This window comes from Athene noctua, chromosome 12 (genome assembly GCF_965140245.1).
Source record: "Athene noctua chromosome 12, bAthNoc1.hap1.1, whole genome shotgun sequence".
In the NCBI taxonomy this organism is placed as follows: Eukaryota; Metazoa; Chordata; class Aves; order Strigiformes; family Strigidae; genus Athene; species Athene noctua.
In genome coordinates this window covers 20,335,715-20,356,174 of record NC_134048.1, presented here as the reverse complement: position 1 = coordinate 20,356,174, position 20,460 = coordinate 20,335,715, and the positions used below count along the sequence as shown (strand labels likewise).

Genomic DNA, 20,460 nt, shown 5'->3' with positions numbered 1-20,460 from the left:
AAAAACCCCACAGAACTTTCTGATTTCCTTTATCTGCAATTCAGTACGTCTCAAATATTTGTTTACAAGGGTTGATTTATGAGTTCTTGTAGCTTTTGATGCTGATGCCTTACCATGTCGATATTCCTCTGCATACAAATGTAATCTTGTAATTTTAAAAATACGTTTCTATTGCTTTTTGGCAATGCAGAAGCTGCAGTGCTCTCTGAAGGAGAGACTACATCATTTCATTTGAGTGCTTTTTTTCTTGTAGAATGCAGCCAGCTAAAACCGTATCAATTTTTTGGTATTTATAAAAATAGTTAAATCAGTAGCACAAAAAATGTGTATCTAAATATAAGACTTCAGCAACACTGATTGCGTTGGGGGTGGTTGGGGTTTGGTTTTTTACCGTTGTGGCTGACCATAACGTTTTTAAAAGCTGTCATCGTGTCTGAATGTATAGAGCTTTAACCTGATGACCGATTAGCCTCTTCACTGGAAGGAAGGCTGTTTGAATATCTCTTGAAACTCAAGTCCTATTCCAATGAAATGGACATTTAGGAGTTTAGTGAGCTCTTCTTTTACTGTCTACTAGCCTTTTAAACTTGAGGGGAAGAAAACTTTTCCCTTGTTTACCAAGATACTACAGAAACAGAGCTTGAAATAGTGATTGGTGGTGTGCACAATTTTTTTTTTTTTTTTTGGCAGGATGAGTACAAAAATACTGAATCCCAATTCCACAGGAGAACTAAAGAAAGGACAAATTATTTGTTTAGTATAAAACTGAAACTAAAGTGTTGATACTGCTTGATCTTGTCTATGCTTCCTACTTTGGGATTTAATTTGGCTAGCAGGCTGCCACCTTGCAGTAATATTCCATCAAGTTCTCTCATCTCTTCAATAGTTTTTTTTTCCTCTGAATGTACAAGTGCACTATACTAAGAAGGATTGGGTCACTCGGGTAGTAATTTCTTTTTAATATATCTCCTGATACTGTTTGGAAGCTTTTCCTTCCAAAACAGTGGTTGCCATGTAAAGTTCCCAGAAGATTCACGATGATGGTATTACCTACATGATACAGTCTAATTTGTGAGTAACATCTCAAAGTAAGTGCTGTTAGCTTTCCAGAAACTTTATATAGACTTGTCTTAATAGCTTTCTATGTAAGGAAAAACCAAACAAAGAAAATCTTGGTTATTAGAAGGTCTAAATCATTATTTTTATAGAACTGAAGAATTTTTTTTTTGATCTTGCTAGTCTTTCTCTCTGGAGGAGAATTTAGAGGTAGAGTAACAGTTGATAATTACATCTCTGAGTAGCTAGCCAAAGTAACCTATGAAATGAATTGTTCATTTATGAGTTTTTCAGCAGGAAAAAAAAAAAAGCTTTGGGCAAAACACCTCTTCCACCCCCACTCCAACCTGCATTGTGTGTTAAATGAGTCAGAGGCTACTTCTCTTCCCTGCTACGTAAAAAGCGAATATCTCCCTGGCATTTAATTAAATGTTGGGTGTCCTGTCTCCCGTGCCAAGAGGAATCTGCCTTGTCTTGGCGTGCTTCCTGCCCAGTTGCAGCCAAGGACTGTGCCTTCTCTGACATCATCCCAAGAAATCCTACTCGTCTAGAAAAACTGTTTCATAGAAGTTAGGAAAACATGGGAAATTACTTTTATTACAGATATTCTGGCCCGAGGACATTGGTGATTGGAGTGTCAAGTCAGTGCACTAAATCGGGCATTTCCATACAGCTATCCTGAGCTAAACACTTGGTATCATGGTAATGCTGACTCCATTTAACTTGATAAATTGAGTATTTTGGCCTATATTACTTTTGTTTTCCAGACACTGGTAGCATAAAAAAAACCCACGTTGGACTACGCTTAGTGATACTGGCTCTACTTTCCCTTGAAATCTTAAACACTGTTAATCTGATTTAGGATGTAGAGCAAGCTGCCTTCTGTGTGTGCACTGAGGCATTTGTGAAAAAGTCCACAGTACCTGCGAATTGTCAGCTACTCAGTTAAATGTTTTTAGATACTGCCTCATCTTAATGCTCAATTATTACTGGCAAGAGAATTGGCTTAGGGTTAGGCTTTTGTAGTCAGCCAGTGTCAGCATTTTGGGTTGGTAACTGAACAGAAATAATTTCCTTTCTTTTTGGACATCTGTGTATAAACTTTGAAGTAAAGAAATGTCGTCCTGTGTATTTTTATCGTACAGGCGCAGCAATGATGGTTGCCTGTAGGTCTGTAGTGTGAATTCTCACTCCAACCACTTGCAGATTCAGTAGCCAAGCAGAAGAAAGCTGCGTGTTGGAAAGTGGCTTACCTAGACTGAAAAATGAAGCCTACACAAGCTGCAGAGTGGAGACTTGTGCAAGCTGTCTAGCGTCTGTCCCCAGACTTCCTAGTGTGCTGTGGGAACAGTAAAAGTCAAAGTAGAAACTAAATTTTGAGGGGGGAGAAAACAAAAACCCCCATATTAATCCCCACAGCATAGAACCATCACCAAAGCCACTGAAAGGACAATAATTTTGGAGTGGTGATGTCTTGCTGCTTCTTCCATATGTCCCAGTTCTTTTCCATGACTTTCCAGCTCCTGTGAGTTGGAAGAACTCTATTGTGGGTGTTGTCCCTGACCCACTTGAAGGGGACTGTGCACCCAGGTTTTCCAAAACACAGGAATATGTCATGTCATGCCTTGAGTACGCGCTGGCCATTTGTTGCAGGAAGATCAAAACACCCAGCCTGTCTTTTTTTTTTGCTTTGTGTTTCTACATTTAGCAGCATTTTCCTCTCAGACCATCCTGAGACGTCTCCAAAGTCCAGCACAAAGGACTAGACCTCAAGATCCAGAACAAGAATCCTCTGGCTGACTGAGTTCTTGGGGCACAGTTATATTAAAAAGAGGGAGCCAGCCTTAATAAACAGCCTGAGCACAAACACGTACAGTCCCTGTGATAGGTGCTTCAGTGTTTTACAACTTCCAGGCAGTTTGCATCAAATTATTTTAAAATACATTATTCTTGGTAACTGCCTTTCAGGGCCACATGTTCAAGTGTGCTGTACAAATATTTCTTTAAGCAACACTTTTTTTAATTCTAGTTGAGTGGAAATGCAAGGGAAGGTCTGCTTTGGGATTCTCTTCATCCTCCTCTGCTTCTAAAGGTAAGTCTGAGGCTGCAGTTTCACTGGCTGGTAAATCTGGTTGTAGGGCATTTGGGAGTCCAGTTAAAAGCAAAAAAAAAAAAAGCAGTTGCTGACAACAGATAACATTGAAATGACCAAAAAAAAAAAAAACCATCAGTCTAAAAGTTCATTCCAAAAATCTGGAGGCAGGCAGTCTATCCCAGTGGAAATACCTTGCCGGGCAAGACATTTTTTTTTTTTCACTACTACCTTAAATTCATTCTGGATTGGTAATTATGTGCTCCTCTAGGGATGGCAAGAAGCCAGCATCACAGCAGTGTCCTGTTTTCTGAGCGTGGTGGTCACACCTGATCTAGAACAAGCGGTTGCTGTTGGGCAATCCCGCAGCGAGCAGTTCTGTGGGAGCATCTCTGCTCTAGAAGAACACTGAAAGTATTCACTTTGGTGCAAGAAATTAAGACAGATCTATAGAAAAATGATATGAGAAGAGCACATTGTTAAATTCTCTTTTATCCAGAATTTTTGCTGTGCTAGCCACGTTTCCTTTAAATGTATGTGACTGGGGAAACTGCAAACAAGCCAGGCCAGCTATGGCTGCAAGTAGGTTTATGCCAGGTCAGTCAGTTCTGTATTTAATTGATTAAGCTCTGTATTTATTTGAATGGTACTTGCTGGAGCAACACTGGAAGGAAGAGAAGCAACACTGGAAGGCAGCAGCACATCCAGAGGGTGGTCACAGGCAGCTCTGTGGCTCTATGTCACCGGAGCCCACCAGCCTCCTGCTTCGAGGTATGAGTTGGTTTCAGCATGGGACAAAGCTGCCACCAAAGGGGTGCTCCAAGTTCCCAGGACCTCGGCTGCTCCGGAGTGGGGAGGTGGTTGCAGAATCAGTGATGTTGTTGTGGAAATGCTTTAGGTGCCTGTACCCACTGCAGGCGATGTAGGACAACTAAAGCAGGTTAAAAGTCTCAAAGGCAAAACGATGGGTAGTTTTTATACATGTTGGCAGATTAATGTGAAATCTAATTTTTTTTTCAGTCTTAACTCTCGTAAAAGAAAGTAAAATTCAAGCTGGTGGTCAGAAATAAGCCTACTTAGTCATCAAAGCCCCCCATCCTCCCCAGACAAACCCTGTAAAACTACTTCACTCCCATGGAGATGTGAGGGAAGGTGTTTGAGGGGTGAGGTTCAGGGTGGGGGAAGCTGTTGGGTTGTCTCCAGCCATTCTGTGTTTGGTCCTTGCAGGACGACTCCTTTCCGTAAGATGCTTGGATGAAAAAAAAAAGCTTTTTAAATTAACATCTCTTTTGTTCTTATGCCAGTTTTATTTTGTTCTTTATAAATGCCTTTTTTCCATTCTCATTTTGAATTTGCTTGTCTACTATTGCAAACACGGTTATTTCCAGGACTAAACAAGAAGTGTGGTGTAATCCTGTCAGTCCTGCAAAATCTCATTTTCTGAAGTCTCTTAGATATCGAAACTGTTGTCAGCAAACTCATGAGCCTGTTGAGAAAGCTTTGAGCTGTGTGGGTGACTTCGACTTTAGAGCTGGATTGGAGGAGTTTGGGAGACAATGCAAAGTAGATAAAAGAGGCTCATTTCTGTAAGAACCAAATGCAGACTAGTTTTCCTGAGATCTGTGAGATTGCAGGTGAACAGTCTCACTCTGAAAGTTCTTTATATTCTCCTTAAGTTTCCTGTAAGAAATTAGGGGTAAATATAGTATGGTAAAGCTGGAACTGCAAGCTTAGGTTGTGTCCATGGAGATTATTCACCGGTGGTACTACGGGCACTGCCTGGGCAAATGCTCAGCCCTGCAGGGAGGAATTGGATGTTGTCAGGAGGGAGAAAATGTGGAAGAGAGGAAGAAAAAAAACTTGCAAAGATGTGACTGTGTGTGTAACTTGCTGCCCGGGAGACTTTCTGTATGGATTAACAGATTTAAATCAAACTTCTTTGCTTGTCCCTGTAGTTTTTGTATTTTTTCAAGGTCTTGTGACTAAAGGCTTGGAAGGAGCAACTTCCTACAGCCAAATGCACTGTGAACACAATCCAGCTGCGTCTTCCTTTCATCTTCTCAGTCTGATGTATCTGCCAGTGGTTTAAATGTTCTGAATACCAGGTGGATAAAGCTCCTGGATCTCTGGTTTAGGAGAACGAGGACCATGGTCAGAGCAGAACCAAACCTCTTGCCCAACACGTTTGCTGGGATCAGACTTGGCCGTGAGTCAGGGACAGCTGCTTGTCACTAGGAAATCAAGGCCCAGACCCTACTCAACCTCTTCAGACGTTCTTTGAAATCACTCTTTGAGTTTGGAAGGACAGGAAAAACTCAGGTGTGTAACTAAACTCTTGCTCTTGTTAGCACTTGCTATCGGCTTTACATAAGTCCTCAGCCTTTTCTCTTTCTTAACGGAAGCTGAGTTGCAGAGGAGCCTTCGTCTTGGCAATTCCTGTTTTGAAGTGGTGTCCTGGGATAAGGGCTTTTCATTTCTTTTGAAGATACTACTAGAAAAAAAAACCTCATTAGAGCAAGTGCAGTTACAAATTGCTGTGACTCTTGTGGTTCGACGCTGGTTTGGAGAGCGTGATCATGCAGCACAGCTTTGCTTTCTGCTTTGCTGTGCATCACCCGGGTATTAATGAGCCCGAGGCATCCCAAACAGATGTGAAATATTTAGCTTTTGGGATTTAATTCTTTGCCTTTTGCCTTGCTGTGTAGTTGGATAGACTGGTGAGTTCTACAGATGAGTCCTTTCCAGGCATCAATTGTGATGACCATGTGGCATGAGGTGTAGAAAATGCTCAGTTCCTGGTTTTTGCTTGGGGGAAAGGGAAATGCGGGAGGACAAGTGCCCATAGAAAAGCCCCCAACAGCCCACCTACAGGTAGGAAGTGTGAGAAGAAAGATGAGTCCTGCCTGGTCCCTGAAATGTTAATAAACCCACTGTTTAGGCAGAGCAATGGGATGAACGAGCTCCCAGTTGTAGGGTGCTCTTGTAGAGGAACATCACACCAGCAGCTCCTCCTGGGTTACTCCCTACCAGTGCTGTGGCAAACTCCCCACGGGCACCCAACAGTGCAGGCAGCTGGGTTCAAAACCATCTGTGGAGTGAGGGATTAAAGTCCCCAGACTGAAATAGAACAAGAATAATGATCTGTCGGAAGGGTGGCATCAGATGCAAAAGGTCTCACTGCTTCCAGGGGGAAGCAATGAGTTGTTTCCTTGGCCCAGAGGAAAAAGAGTTAAAACCTTATTTAACATGCAGGTCCTGATTCAGCAGAGCACATAGCTGTGTAGTTTGAGTGTATGGATGCTCTCCAGAGTGCTTTGGGAGCTGCTCATCTTTCAAAAGCAAAGCCTATAATTAAGAGCTTCTCTGAACTGGGGCCGCCCCACTTCTCCCAGCATCGTGTCCCAGATTTCTGGTGTTCCACTCATCCTTTTTGTGTTTTAGCATAACAACCTCCAGCCTGCCTTGAAGAGCAGCCATCAGGCAGGGCTGCGAGTGGTGAGAGACTGTTTTGAAAGGCACATTGAGAAAGTGGGGTTTGCTATAAAGGCCCAGTGAATGGTGTATTTGTGCTGGGGACCGGCAGAAGGTGAGGGGAAGGGATGCTGTATATATACATTTGGGACCCCACGTGTGTCGTGCACCTAATAAACCAGTTACAAGTGAATAAATGCCCGACGGTCCCTCTCTGGCATGCCTGTGGTTGGGAAGTGAATTTTATATGCAGGTTGAATTTTGGGCCTGGTAAAAGAGAATATATCAGATGTTTTCTATATGTGTCTTTCATACATTGGTTAAAATGTCATTAATAGAACCTTCTTCTGCAACAGAAGTTACTCAGGTAGTGATAAGGGCAACACAGAGCACATATAAAATCTTTCCCATTAAATCAGCTAGCACTCTATGCATGATGGATTTATCTGGGGTATTACTCCAACTGTCAGGCTGTGGAGAAAAATAGGATTATTCTGGGGTTATTCTTGAACATGTAAATAAAATACGGTAGGGTGCAATGCAACATGTGCTTTACCAGGTTCTGAGGCTTTTGCCAGAAGGAATTCTTAGACCAAACTCGTGGCTGGTAGCTGAAAACAAGCTGTTGTTACTTAAAAATAAATTAAGAAATGCCTGATTTGATAAAACTTGATTTATTCAAAAAGGGCTCAGATGATAACCACACTTGAATTTATTCTCACTTTCTACATTAATTACTTGGAGTTACACCAGTTAAAATTGGTTCGGAGGAGGTAAAAATTGGTCGCCTATTGAGAAAATATTTAAGCCTGTTATATAGTAGTTTAACTTGAGCATAATAAAACATGGTAACCAAGACAATGACATGGAAGTGTTATCAACTGTGCAATTTCTGTGTAAAAAAAAAAAAAAAAAAAAAAGCTTGAAGACAGGCTCCTGTCTATACACGTTTTGTGTGCTTGAGTGCAAGCCTGTATGTGTATAATTGCATTGTAAAATCTCCTCATTTAGATTAAATAAGTTATGTAGATATACACACAGCACCTCTGCTGTACTCTGCGTGTTAAGAATGGATTTAGGGGCACAGCTTCTGACACCGCCTGAACCCCATTCTTCTGGTAGATGATCCACTCCCAAAAACTGGAGCAGAAATAGGGTTTAGGACTCTGTTTCTGGATAGCTGCAATTCAGTTGTATGTTGAGACACTGGGGTCAAACAAACAGCAAAAAAAAAAAAAAAAAAAAAAGCCCTTTGCCCACTGTTTGTGGGAAATACAAATACTGTTCTGGGGTTTGTGCAGTTTCGTCTGGAATTGTGCTGCAACTGCAAGTTTACTAGAAATCAGCATCTATAAAATAGCCTGTCAGCTAACAAGGATAAGCAGAAGCTTTTCGAACAAAATCGGATAGCTGATAATTTAAAATGGTGATTTTTTTTTTTAATTTTTTTTTTTGCCAGTGATCAACGTTGAATTAAGCCATATTGCTAAAGCATGCTTCTAATTGTTCTAGATTTATATATAGAGCAAGGGAGTGGGAACGTTGTGCGTTAAAGCAACTATTCCTGTAAAACTATGTTTTATGGCTTTCAGGAGTTATCTACTTTGTGTACTGAACTCAAGAGCGCTCTGCTCTCCCCTTTCATTAGTTTACATACTATTAATGATATTTATTTTCTCTCCTTCCTTCTCCCCATCCTGATTATTTTGGTTTCATGCCATGGCAAATGATTTCCTTTGTAGCCTGAAGTTGAAAACAAATTCCTTAGGTATTTAGTGTTTCACATATCTGGTAACTTAAAACCTGTTCAACGATGCAGTAAAACATCAAAAAACCACCCTTAACAGAATCACAATCAAAAGTCTTAAACATTTTTCGTTTTCTCCTCCTGCCTGGCAGGACTCCCACTGCATTACCACGCAGTTTCAGCAGCAGTTGAGAGAAATGGGTCTGGAAAGTAAACTCATATCCTCAGCGTGGAGCCGTTAGGTAAATATACTCTGTTTTTTTACATTAGATGCTATGGTTTCATAAACGTGGGTAACAAGCTCCACCAGATGCCCAAATCAGAGATCGTTGTTAATGCAAATATCCTTGTATGGACACTGAATGGCTGGATGATGACATTTGCATACATATAGAGCTTAATCTGGAATCATGGGGCAATTTTTTTTTTTTTTTTTGCACAAAACTGTATAAATTTGCTAAAGCATTTTCTCTTTAGTTCACAACAGAGCTTTTTATTTACAGCTATTCTGATTTGCATACAGCATATTTTTCAGCAATCTTTCCCTGCGATGCAGCCTGTTACTCTAAAGAGGGTCGCATCCACTCACTGACACATGGCAATAACGCCTTATTGCACAGGGTTTCTGGTGCCTGCTACTGTTGTAACACATAGTTTTTTTTTCTCTAGTGTCAGACAGCTTGTGTCCTCCACGGGCTCCTCGCTTCTCTGAGCGATCTGTCATAAGGAAGAGTTGCAAAAAAAGAATTTTTCAGCTGGCAGTTTATGAAGAGCACAATGAGTGTCACAGTCAAGAGCAGAAAGAAAAACAGAATGATGTAAGTCACCAGGTCTGGCTTATTTATTTCCCCTTCTTTTAACACCCTGGCTGTCGACATGTAAAAAGCAGAGGAGCTGACAGCTCTTGGTGTGCCGCTCAGGTAGGGCGTGTTGGTCTGAATGATTAGGTGAGCTTCGGTGGCACTGGTTGAATTTAGTAATTCACTATACATGTTCTTGCTTAAATTCCCTCCGCAACAGAAGTAAAGCAGGAGAGCAAACTCAGTCAGTCTTTGGCATAGGAAAGAAATAATGTTCCTGCTTGTAAAAGGCTGAAAACCAGCCGCATTTTGTCTAAAAGCAAATCAATTCACTTGCACGGCTCAGTGACTTTCTTTTAAATCTTCTTGGCTCATATTTACAGCATTCATCCACAAATACGAATCAAAAATGGTACAGGTACCTCGTGTCCTGGCCCTCGTTCCCCCAGCACACTTCTTTTGGGGAAAGGCGTTGGATCATCTGCTGGTCAGCCGGGACGGGCTGGGGGCTCCGGGGGTCTGCTGGGAGCCCCCCTCCACCCGCATGGGAAGGGGCTCCGGTGCCAGCACCCGGGCGGAGAGGAGCCAAGGCTTTTGGCTGGCAGCACTCACAGTCCGTGAAGGGAAAGCACCATGGATTTCCAGCTGATTTTCAGAAGGGGGATGCACGCGAATCCGGGGTTAAATGGCATCAGCGGGGAGAGGCGGCTGCTGCCTTGCGATCCTGCTGGATTTGCTGTCGCGGTTCTCTGCCTCGGGAGGCTCCGTGCTGTTGAAATCCTGGTGCTGTGAAGGATTAGTTGACTTTCTTAATCCCAGTTAACGGCACGCTGTGGAGCCAGCGTTAAGAGGCTGAGCTTTCTGCTTGAGCTGTCCAGGCACTCCTTTCGATTGCTTTGAAGAAAAACTAAAAAATAATAATAATAAAAAAATTGATCAATGTCTCCTTATTTAAAAAAGAAAACACCGAAAAAAGCCTCCCTGTGAATGGGAGGGGGGGAGGTTAGCTCTTTGGAAACCTCAGCTCAGCCGAGCTGTGAGGTGGGACTGTTGCAGGCTCCTGTCAAACATGACTTTTTTTTTTTTTTTTTTTTTCCCCTTGACAGAAGCTCCACCGCAGCATCACTTGCTGCTCCACCGCAGCATCACTGGCTACCGTGGGAAGGGGAGAACTGCGTGGTGGTGCCGACCGCTCTGCAGCCCATGGTGCATCTGGCAGTGACACGATGCTAAAAAGGAAAAGATCTTCTGATAAATCCCCGTGAGTGCCTGAGGCTCTGGCTAGAGGTTTGGAACTGGGGGAGTGTAGCAGAGAATGGGACAAAAAGAAGAAAATTGCATCAAACCCTTTCTTTCTTCCTCAGACCCTTATTGTTAAAATCTAGAGTAATCAGAAAATGTCTTATGGTTTGTTTTGGGTTTTTTTTTTTCCCCCTTCTATATGATCCCCAGCACCCTCTCCAGCCTGACAATTAGCATGTTAATTTTTTTTTTTTTCATCAAATTGCTTTTATGCTGCTATTAGCTTCTGGCTGCTTGCCAGCTCCCTCTCGCAATCTCTCGCTCCCATGCATCAGATAAGCGCCGTTAATACTTTTATTTTAACGCATTGCAACTTGAAAAAGGGGCAGGGGGCAGAGCTGGGGGCAAGAGGAGCGAGGAAGAGAGAGGAGCACTTGACAGCTGGGCAGAGGAAAGTGTGAAACACTGTCTCCAGTCCCAGGGTGCTGATCCAAGCAAACGTTAAAGCTACTTGTGATGAGATATTGCAGCCAACAGTCCCGGGTGGTTAAACGTTTCACTTAACATAATAAATGTTTCTGCTGGGAGAGGGGGAATGAAGAGGGGAGAAGTCTTCTGGTCAGTTAGGTTTCAATAAAATAAAGTCTCTAGCAGAGAGCAACACCCTCTGAGGCCCTGGTTAGCGTGTTCTTCATCTCTTGCCAAGCTCCAGGTGCCCCAGTTAAACCCCTGGTGCCTCCAGCAGCTCTGCTGGGCGGCCAAAGGCTGTCACATCCCTGTTCACATCCTTCTGCAGCTGTCCTCAGAAAAGCCGCTGCCTGCATCTTTACCTCCGAGTCTTGAGGGACCTTTTGAATTCATGAGATCTTCCTTTAACGCTTTTTGATTTTTTGTTTCTCTCTCTCTCTCTATTTTTTTTTGTATTTTCTTTTTTCTTCCCTCCCCTTCCTCTTTCAGCCCGAGTGAGCTGACTCTTCCACATGCTGCTCTCCAGGATGGCTGGAGGGTCTCTCCCTGCCTGTACCTAAAGCTCCTCCTGGGGACGTGTCTCCTGCCCTCGGAGCTGCAGTAGTTCCACCTGTTTACTCTGTGTGGGTTCAAAGAACAGGACACCGAGGCAGGCAGCCAGCACGGGGGTTGGAAAAATCAACAGTCATAAAAAAAACTAATATAGTTTGCAACTGTTTTACCTACCATGTCTCCTCGAAACTGAAGAGTTTGTGAGCAGCAGCACAACATGGATGTCTGGAAGGCTGGATGTCTTCCCAGGATCATCCCATCTGCAGCGCTCTCCTCCCTGAACTGTTTTTGAGTTTAACCAAACTTTGCATCGTTTTTTATTTATTTACTTTATTGACTTTATTAGTCTGTTGGAAAAGCAGGACAGCATCTGGGGGCTGAGACCTATAAATAGTGTGGACAGTTTTAATGTTTTGCATACTTTAGCAAAAAGTTTGTTATAAACAGATTCTCTGCAAATGTTACCAACAATATGGGAGGGGAGAAAAATACAGTAGGGGATGCACATGAATATTGAGTCATGGGTGTGTTTTCTCCCTACACAAAGTGTTGTTTTGGCAGCCCCGTGGTGCTCTGCTCCATGTCTTGGAGTCAAACTGGGCAGAGTTGGAGACGGGCTCTGCTCGGGTGGCTCCTCGGTGGCCGTGTGCTCACCCCCGACCTCCCTCCCTTCCCCTGAGCCATCGGACCCGTCCCTGGAGGTCGGTGGGATGGTCACATCGGTGGGACAGTCACCCCAGTGCTAGGAGGGGACAAACGGGCTGTTTGCTCTGTCAGGTCAGTGCCTCCCTACGACCTTGTGTGGCTGCGTGTCTTCCCTGCAAACACGGGGTGCCCCCTCCGAGCCTTCTCTTCCCACCCCTGTTCTCCTGCAGGGTTGCACAGAGACACAGAGCCCGAATCATTATTTGGGGTTTTTTCCCTTCTACTCCTACAAAATGTTAGCTCATTCTTGCAAGCTTGGTTTCCTGCCCTGAATATACAGTAGTTCAACTCCAGCGCGAGTGCTTTGGGTCAAGGACTGTTGCTAATGGTCGTGGTCCAACCACCCTGTGCTGGGCTGAATCCCTGGGGTGTTTTACAAGCACCCTGTGTGCGTGCAGGCTTGGGAGTGCACAGGACTCCCTCCTGCTTTTTGGCTGGCTGAAGCTGATTCAGAAACTGATGAGAAGCCCTGGGAGTAAATCAGATGTGTTTTCTGCAGCACTGCACCCAGGCTTATTCTTAAAAAAGCTAATTTGCCATAAATAATACCTTAATTGCAAAAATAAGAGCTGATCCTTTCCCTTTGCTCTCCTTAATTTAGAAAAGCATTTAAAGTCTTCAATTCCTTGTAATTTTTCCTCATTAACTTATTTCTTCTTTAGTAGTTTTGTTGTTATTGTTTCTTGTTTTCTTTTTTTTTTTTTCTCAAGGTTTCCAGCATTTAATGACTTGTTTTGTTAGGTTTTTTAATGCGCACTGGCAACAGTGCTGCAAAAGAATGAATGTAGAGCCTCTGACATGGGCTGGAGCTTAACAATAATAAACTTTTCAGTGTTGCAACTTCCTGTGCGTTCAGAAGCTGGGTCAACATCGCTGGCCCCAATGGCAGCACTGGGGACAAGTCCCAGGGCTGGAGAGGCTCTCTGCCTGCTCCTGTCTCACCCTCCTCTAAGGGCATGTCTCCCTCCAGATACATTCAAGAGCAAGAAATTTGTCTCAGAGGTGTTGGAGCCTCCCAAAGCCCCAGCTGACCGCGGGGAATTTATCACTGGTTGTGAGGACTTAGTGCCAGTTCTGGCCTGAGCTTGGTCCAGTCTTGCTATAGTGTGAAATAAATAGTGACATAGACTGTGCAGAGCTGAAAGGAGGGAGGACACAGACTGCGACCCTCAGCACCACTCTGCTGCTGCTCTCTGGGCTGGCAGGACGATCGTATTTGCTTTAACAATCCTTCAGCCAAGCTACCACCAAACACGATGCAAATCTGAGCGGGTGGGAATCGCTCGGGGTTCAGCTGCTCTGTGAAAGGCTGGAGCCTTTCCCTGTTTCCAGATTGGTAAATAATGCATGATCTCTGTCTTATATGCTTACGCAACCCCTACCACAATAAATATCAACCGAGGGAAATGAAAGTGGAAAGAAACATTATCTTTCTCAGTAATGCAACCATTTACAATCTGCGTTACGATCCTTCTGCTCTTAGGAGTGAGCAGCAGTCGGGAAGATGTTTCTATTAGCAGACCAGAATGCAACAAATCATGGGCTGTAACTTTCCAGTGCCACATGAAAGCAGCCTTAAAGACATATAGAGGACAGAAAATAAAAATAATATATAGAGATTATTTCCTTTTTTAATCACTCCAAAAGAAAATACTTATTTCCAGGTACCTGGGAATTGGATATTAAAGATCATATTTTCAAATGCAGGGGCATAAAACTAAGTGCTAGACAACTGATCTGGGGATGTTTGATGCTTAAATATGGGGCTGGATGCCTGAAGAAATTGGCCCAAGTGCAGAGATGTTTCAAAAGAGCTTGTGTGTGCTATTTAAAACTACCTTCTACCATTAGGTTTCTTGGGCATCTTTGCACCAGCTGAAGCAGAAGCATTTAGAAAGTTTCCAAGGAAGTCTGTGGAAAAGGAGCTTGTGTGCATTTTATCAGGGCTGCATCCGAATCCTTTGTTGTTCTTCTCCTCACTTTGTGAGGAGCGTCATGATTCACCAAGGCATGTTCCATCAGAGGATGGGAAATAAGAGTCCTGCACTTTCTGCCATTCAGGTAAGCTTTGCTGCTGCTTAGGTGGATGTAGGGAAATAACTCTGGCTGTTCGGTGAGTGGTGGCAGCATCCCAGCCTCCCTGCCCTCCTATCACTGGTCCAACATACTGCAGCAGTTTGACAGAGCTTCTGAGAGGTTTTGCAGTTTTTTTCAGTGCTCAGAGCTTCACCCATAGCGAAAGGTTTCATGTTCTTGTGTGGTAGATCTGTCGATTGCCCATGTCCTGAAAAAAAAAAAAAAAAATCTTATTTTCTCTTTGCAATAGCTTGCTTGGTGTATGTAGAAAGGAAAGCACAACTTGATAGTTTCATGCAGCCAGAAGTGTGTGGGTGGGCGTCCAGTGATGCTCCAGGGGATGCAGCATCAGTACATCCATGCATGTAGAACATGAATCATAGAATCATCTGGGATGGAAAAGCCCTTGAAGCTCCTCCAGTCCAACCATGACCCTCCCCCTGACCGTTCCCAACTCCCCCAGATCCCTCAGCGCTGGCTCAGCCCGACTCTTCAACCCCTCCAGGGATCCCAGGGACTCCCCCCCTGCCCTGGGCAGCCCATTCCAACGCCCAACAACCCATAGAGGAGGGTGTTTTAGAAGTAAAAGCAAAAGATGTAGAGAAGCGTTGTCTTTGGTACCTCCCTTACACTTAAACCAATTTCTAGTCATGAGGCACTGGTTTGTTTGCTGAGCTGGGTGTGAAAGGGGACACGGATGCTGTGCTGGGCTCTGTGGCAGCTCTGTGACCCTGTTAGTCCTGTCTCCAGCACGATGGTGCCCCCGGAGGCTGGTTCCTGGTCCTGCCTGTTGCTACTCAAGGAGATTATCTCCAAAAACATGTTTGTGCGTTAACAGGGCTACGTGCTGTAGGCAGTGTCTGTATTCCCAGTGTTTAACCCCAATTATTAGGGGTTAAATTCTAGTTAAGAAGGGATGAAGTGTTAAAACTCACTGTGAAGTTTTAGTTTCGAATACATTTTGCTTTTGGTGCTAGCAATCACTTACCAACCTGTAATATGAATAAAAGGCAATGTCTGTCCCCTCCTGAATGCACTCTTTGGGGATCAAAGTGGATTTGGGGAGGCTGTGGGAACACTGCTTTTCATCTCTCTCCTATTCATATCCCTTCTCAAAGGGGATAGAATGAGCCTTTGCTGCACAAAATCCATCCTCCCCCCTATATATAACCCTCCTCCTGCCTCTTTCACTGGTATATTTTAAAACTTCACGTTTAACTATAATATTAACTTCATTGTAGTGAATTCAGATCAGGAGGGGTTGGGGTGTCCCCATCATCTCTTGAGAAAGAGTTGAACTCTCAGCTAGAGATCCTCTTCCCCTGGCATTACACTGCTTCTCCCTACCTTAGTTTTGCCTTAATTAGGTGTTTGGGATGAGACAAGGATTGCTCAGGAAGCTTCCCAGGTTATCACAGTGTTCCTTTATTAGCAGAGCTTGTCTTTATTCATGGTTTCTTGCTCGTACAGCTCACCTGTTTGGTGTCAGAAATTTGTTCCTTTCTTGCAGGTGTCTGGGCATGGTCTGTCAGTGGGAAGCTGTGGCTGTGTCTATCAGACAGCAGATGAAAGGTTTGGTAAACAGGGTTCCTCTTTCTTCTCTGGTTATTGATTTTTTTTTTGTTTTGTGTTTTTAAGGTCTATATTGATTGTAGATTTTGAGGGGAGTCGGCACCAAGTAATAAGGGTGTGTTATTAAACTTAGGTGACCCCCTGGATAGGGAAGCTTCTTTTACAGACCAGGGGCACCCCTGCCCGCATGGGCGCCAGGCCTGGGTATCTCTCTGACCAGGTTCTGTACAACAAGGTGTCTATTTTGCAACCTTCTTCCTAATTTGAAAAATGCACTTCATAATACTTCCTTACCCTGCCGGGGTCTGGAAGATTAATTACTGGAGGTGACAAGGTGCTCTGTGTGGTTAAAAAAAAAAAAAAACAAAAACAAAAAAACCCCCAAAAAACTAAAGACCCATCCAAAACAGGGTAGAAGAGAGATGAACCCTGGGAGAGATGGAGCCGAGATCTTAATAGGTATCGACACTCTCTAGGAAGTTAAACCCTTGTCCTGTTGCTTATCCACAGCACCTCTGCCCCAGCAAGGCCTCCAAGCAGCATGAGGGTTTGCTCCCTTGCTCATGTAAGTTAATAAAGCAAATGTGTTGCTCAAGGTTGGTTATTTATTATTGGTCTCGCGTGAGCTCAGCCTGCTTCCAGCATTACCTCTGAGAAATATTGATCGTATAAACGGGGCTGACTCGCAGGTCCGTGGGTGCCCCTGGGTGACAGGAACAGCAGATTAGGTTAGAGAGTGAGCAGCACGTCACCCTTCTCAGTCTGGGCATAAACTTCAGTGGTTTAGATAAACTGTTTTGGGAAGTACTAGACTCTCAGTGTGGCTGGCTACTGCTTTAAGGCATATTTCCGTCTATGACTGCAGAAAAACTAAAGGAAAATGGAACACAGTGTTCCTCAGCGGGCCAGGGAATTGGGGAGTTTAATTGTTTGTGTGCTGCTTGATAAAGAAAAACAGTTTTATAACTTCTAATTTGTCATTCATAACAGTCTGACTCAACAAATCACATTGCTCATTGTTTTTAACGATAGTCTTTTCTGGTGTTAAGCTAGAAACCTTCTGTAAAACACATGGAGCATCTCTGGAGATGGGTGGCCTGCTCATGGAAGGGGATGGTCAACCCTTAGCAGAGCCAAGGTTTCCATCAGCTGGGTTCTTCTCTCCCAAACTGAAATAAGTTACCTGTAGGACGGCAGAACAAAAGAATTTGTTTTATTTTTTTGATTAAATCCTTCATCAAGAAAAACAACCTCTTCCCTCTTTTCTGCTCTCCAAAACCATCTGCAAACATACAAGGAAAGGGTAAATTTGTAATTTCAATTCCTACAGCAGAGCTGAACTGAAAGGTTTGCATTGTTCATCGAACGTATTCGCCCAAAAAGGGGGGAAAAGACTCGTAGACCTGTAAGTCAGTTTTCTGTGTCTGTTTATTCCTTATTCTATAGTGGAGTCTGAATCCCAGAGAAGAGCTTGATATATAATCATCAGTGCTCTATATTTAGGCTCCATTTAATTATATAAGTGACTGTGCAATGTCCCTGCCTGGAGCATACCCAGCCTTCAATCAGATGAAATCAATCATTTTTTTTCTCATATTCCAGATTCCTAAGTCTCCCCATAAACCTAGGAGCACCCTCTCCTTGTTCCTGTTGGAGGTTGCTGGTCAGATTTTTATGGAAAAGCAAGGTTTGCTTTAGGTTCTTTGTGTGTTTGTCTAAGCCAGAAGAAAGAGGAAAGCCCAGCTGTCAGGCAGAGATGGGAAAAGAGATCTGTGAGCAGCAAGCTGGCTGGCAACGTCTGCTGGAGGGGAAACCATTACGCATCTTCTTGGGTCTCCTGCTGGCACAGCTCAACCTTGTAAGTCCCCTTCACCCTCTTCACCAACTCTGATGGTTCGGTGTCTTTGGCTCTCGCTGCCTAGGACTGTAATTATTATTAGGCAGGGTATGGTAGCTGCCCACAGTTGCCAAATTGGCCATGTTGGGCCAGCCTTTGCTTTGGGAAGCCTTGGAGAGGTGCCCCATCGTGGGGTGGTGGCTGGTTGGTGAGTGTGCAGCATCCTGGTGCTCTCTGTCCCCTGCCCAGGGAAGCTCTAAAGTGCCCTCAGCAAAGATAGTCTGGAGCTTACGCTTCTTGAATACACTTAGAAAAATCTATCAGTGTGTGACAAGGGTTATTTTAATAACCTAAAATCTTATTGCTTCTGGAACATCTGCTCTTTCATGGAGCTAACAAATTGGTTTTAATTTCATTGCCATAAGTTCATGGAAATAAATTTGAAAAGCTTGAAAAACAGTTAGGATAACGATATTCTCTTTTTCACGTCTTCAACAGTGCTTATAAAAGGAAAACTGCATGAAACATAATGTAAATAGAAATACCTCAAATCTCAGCCCCTTGAAGTATTTGCCGCTAATGCCCCCTGTTAGTAAAACACAGTTTTACCTGACTTTTAACTTTGCAGGCGAAAGAGGTGTTATCGAGTGCCGTTTCTTTTTGAGACGATGCAAGATGTCGTTACTCAGTCACGTTCCTGGCCTAGATAGAGACAAATACATTCCCGTTGTATTTTAATTAGTTCTGAACCTATGCTGGTGAGAAACGGAGTATGTTATTGTTATTAAATTCATGCTTTACAATCAGTACAGTTAGTACGGTCTCTGAGAACAGCAAACCGAAGGACTTCTAACTTTGGTTCATAGTGGAATTATCTAACTCTTCCTATCATTTAACCCAATGCTAAATTTTTGAGTAGAGAAAGGTTGTGCTTGCAATGAGAAATTGTTATGGTGAGATTTTAAAGAGAAAGGTTGTGATCCTCCTCAAAGGCTACATCAAGCCATCCCTTCATTATGAATGCTCATTAATTACAACAGATTGTCTGCCATAAAATCTCTTGAACTGAACTTTTGAACTGAATGTCAGTAGGGCAATTTTGACAAATATAGATGGGACTGTCCCTTTTAAACTGCTGGGGTTTTCTCTCTTGTGGCATCCGTATTTAAAATTAAGAAAAATGACTAATGAAGTAAAGAAACTAATTCTTTAGAAGATCAAAGTCATAAAATGCTGTTAATTCCCTTTGAGACAAAACTATGAATTACAGCTCAGAGATTTTTCCCTGTAACTTTTTGTTGCGTTTTAAAATTCTAATTGTTCCCCAAGACAAGTCTTCCTTTGTATTTTGCTGTTAATTTGCTGAAGTGTCAGGAACCTAAAAAAATCTGTAGGACAAAACCTGTCATACATTCTTCTTAACGTACATTCTTCTTAAGAACCGAAGTAACACCCCATTCCTCCTTAATAAAACCCAGAGCAGGCTGTTTGGTTTAGCAGAGCGTTCTGCTGGCACTGGAATACACAAAATCTACGTTCGTAGAAAGAGGGGGATAAATCTTGTTATTTTTGTTTAGCATTTATACTTCTGGTCTTTTCCACTCCGAGCTGCCTCAGTCTTCTTTTTTTGTGCTTTGAGACTCTTTACTGAATGTTTTATAGAATAAATTTCATCTGAAATTCTTAAGAGCAGCCTTCCCAAGTGTATTTTTGTGCCCCCCACCCATTTTTGGGGAATCCCGGGGAATAGGGAGGGCTGGAGATGTTTGGCTGTAGAACCTTGGGAGCACAGATGCCTTGTGTGCACAGCCAGTGATAACTGCATGGTTGTGATACAAAGAAATCAGGCTTTACTCTTTTTCTGAAGCTTTAACTGGAGTTTTTAACTTTTCCAGTGCCAGGTTATTCCTGGAGCTGCTGTCATTGCTTTGCCCTGTCTAGTGTTGCGCTTGGCTGCAATATCACAGGTCTACGTAGTATCCACTCTCTAGCCTGGAGCTACACATCTTTCAATTACTGACAAATTTCCGTAGAAGTATTTTTCCCTCTGATATTTTAGAGAAATCTCGTAGGATGAAAACGTTGCATCAATATTTTTAATGGTTATTTAGAGAGCGAAGTGTTTGGACATGCTTGAAAATACCGCTGGGCACCTATTTGCATGTGTAGGTGCCTAAATATCTGAGAAAAACAACCATCTGGTGTCTCTGGACTTGGATCTTCAGAAAAATATGTAGGCTACTGAAACAAAGAGAATTTAGGCACATACATTTCTTTTGATGATTTGTTCAACTCTTAATGTCTCTATCTCTAGTGTGCGGAGGAAGAATATACAAAAGACTCTGAAAGGCTCTGATACCTTTGTACTCTCTGCATGTGTTTTACAGATAATGCTATGGAAGATTAGCAGGAAAAAAAACTTATATTTTGTACAAGTATTCTGCCTTTCACTTTTAACATCCCTTAGAGCTCTTACTTTAAAATAAATAATTACCTGGTGCCTAAATAGCATTGCCAGTTACTTCAAAGTCAATTAAATTCTGAAATAATTTTGAGCTACCTCAAGCTGCTTCTCCTTAAAGATTGTTTTCTTCCATCCTTTTCTAATATAATTTCAGATTTGGTCTTTTAATTTATGTGAAACTCCTGGGTTGGCTGTAAGAGAGGATTTGGCCTCAGCGTGCTGGAATACAAACCGTTGTGATGTTAGAAATCAGTCCTGCTTTATGCATGCCTTGACTTGGTGCAAAGCACAGAAGCGTTAGTACCCGAATGCAAAAATATTTTCTAGTCTGTGCATGGTGTCACTGCTGAAAAGCAGTATAAAATCCTGTCCTTCAGA

General features: G+C 43.0%; 1 protein-coding gene across 1 annotated transcript; it reads right to left on the bottom strand.

The window, feature by feature from the left end:
* Positions 1-8,870: 8,870 nt before the first annotated feature.
* Positions 8,871-9,647, bottom strand: SMIM32 (small integral membrane protein 32). Its single transcript, XM_074916151.1, has 2 exons — positions 9,589-9,647; positions 8,871-9,416 (listed from the first exon to the last, which is right to left on the bottom strand). The coding sequence occupies exons 1-2, from the start codon at positions 9,645-9,647 to the stop codon at positions 9,038-9,040; spliced, it is 438 nt and encodes a 145-aa protein (XP_074772252.1). The 3' UTR covers positions 8,871-9,037.
* Positions 9,648-20,460: the final 10,813 nt, after the last annotated feature.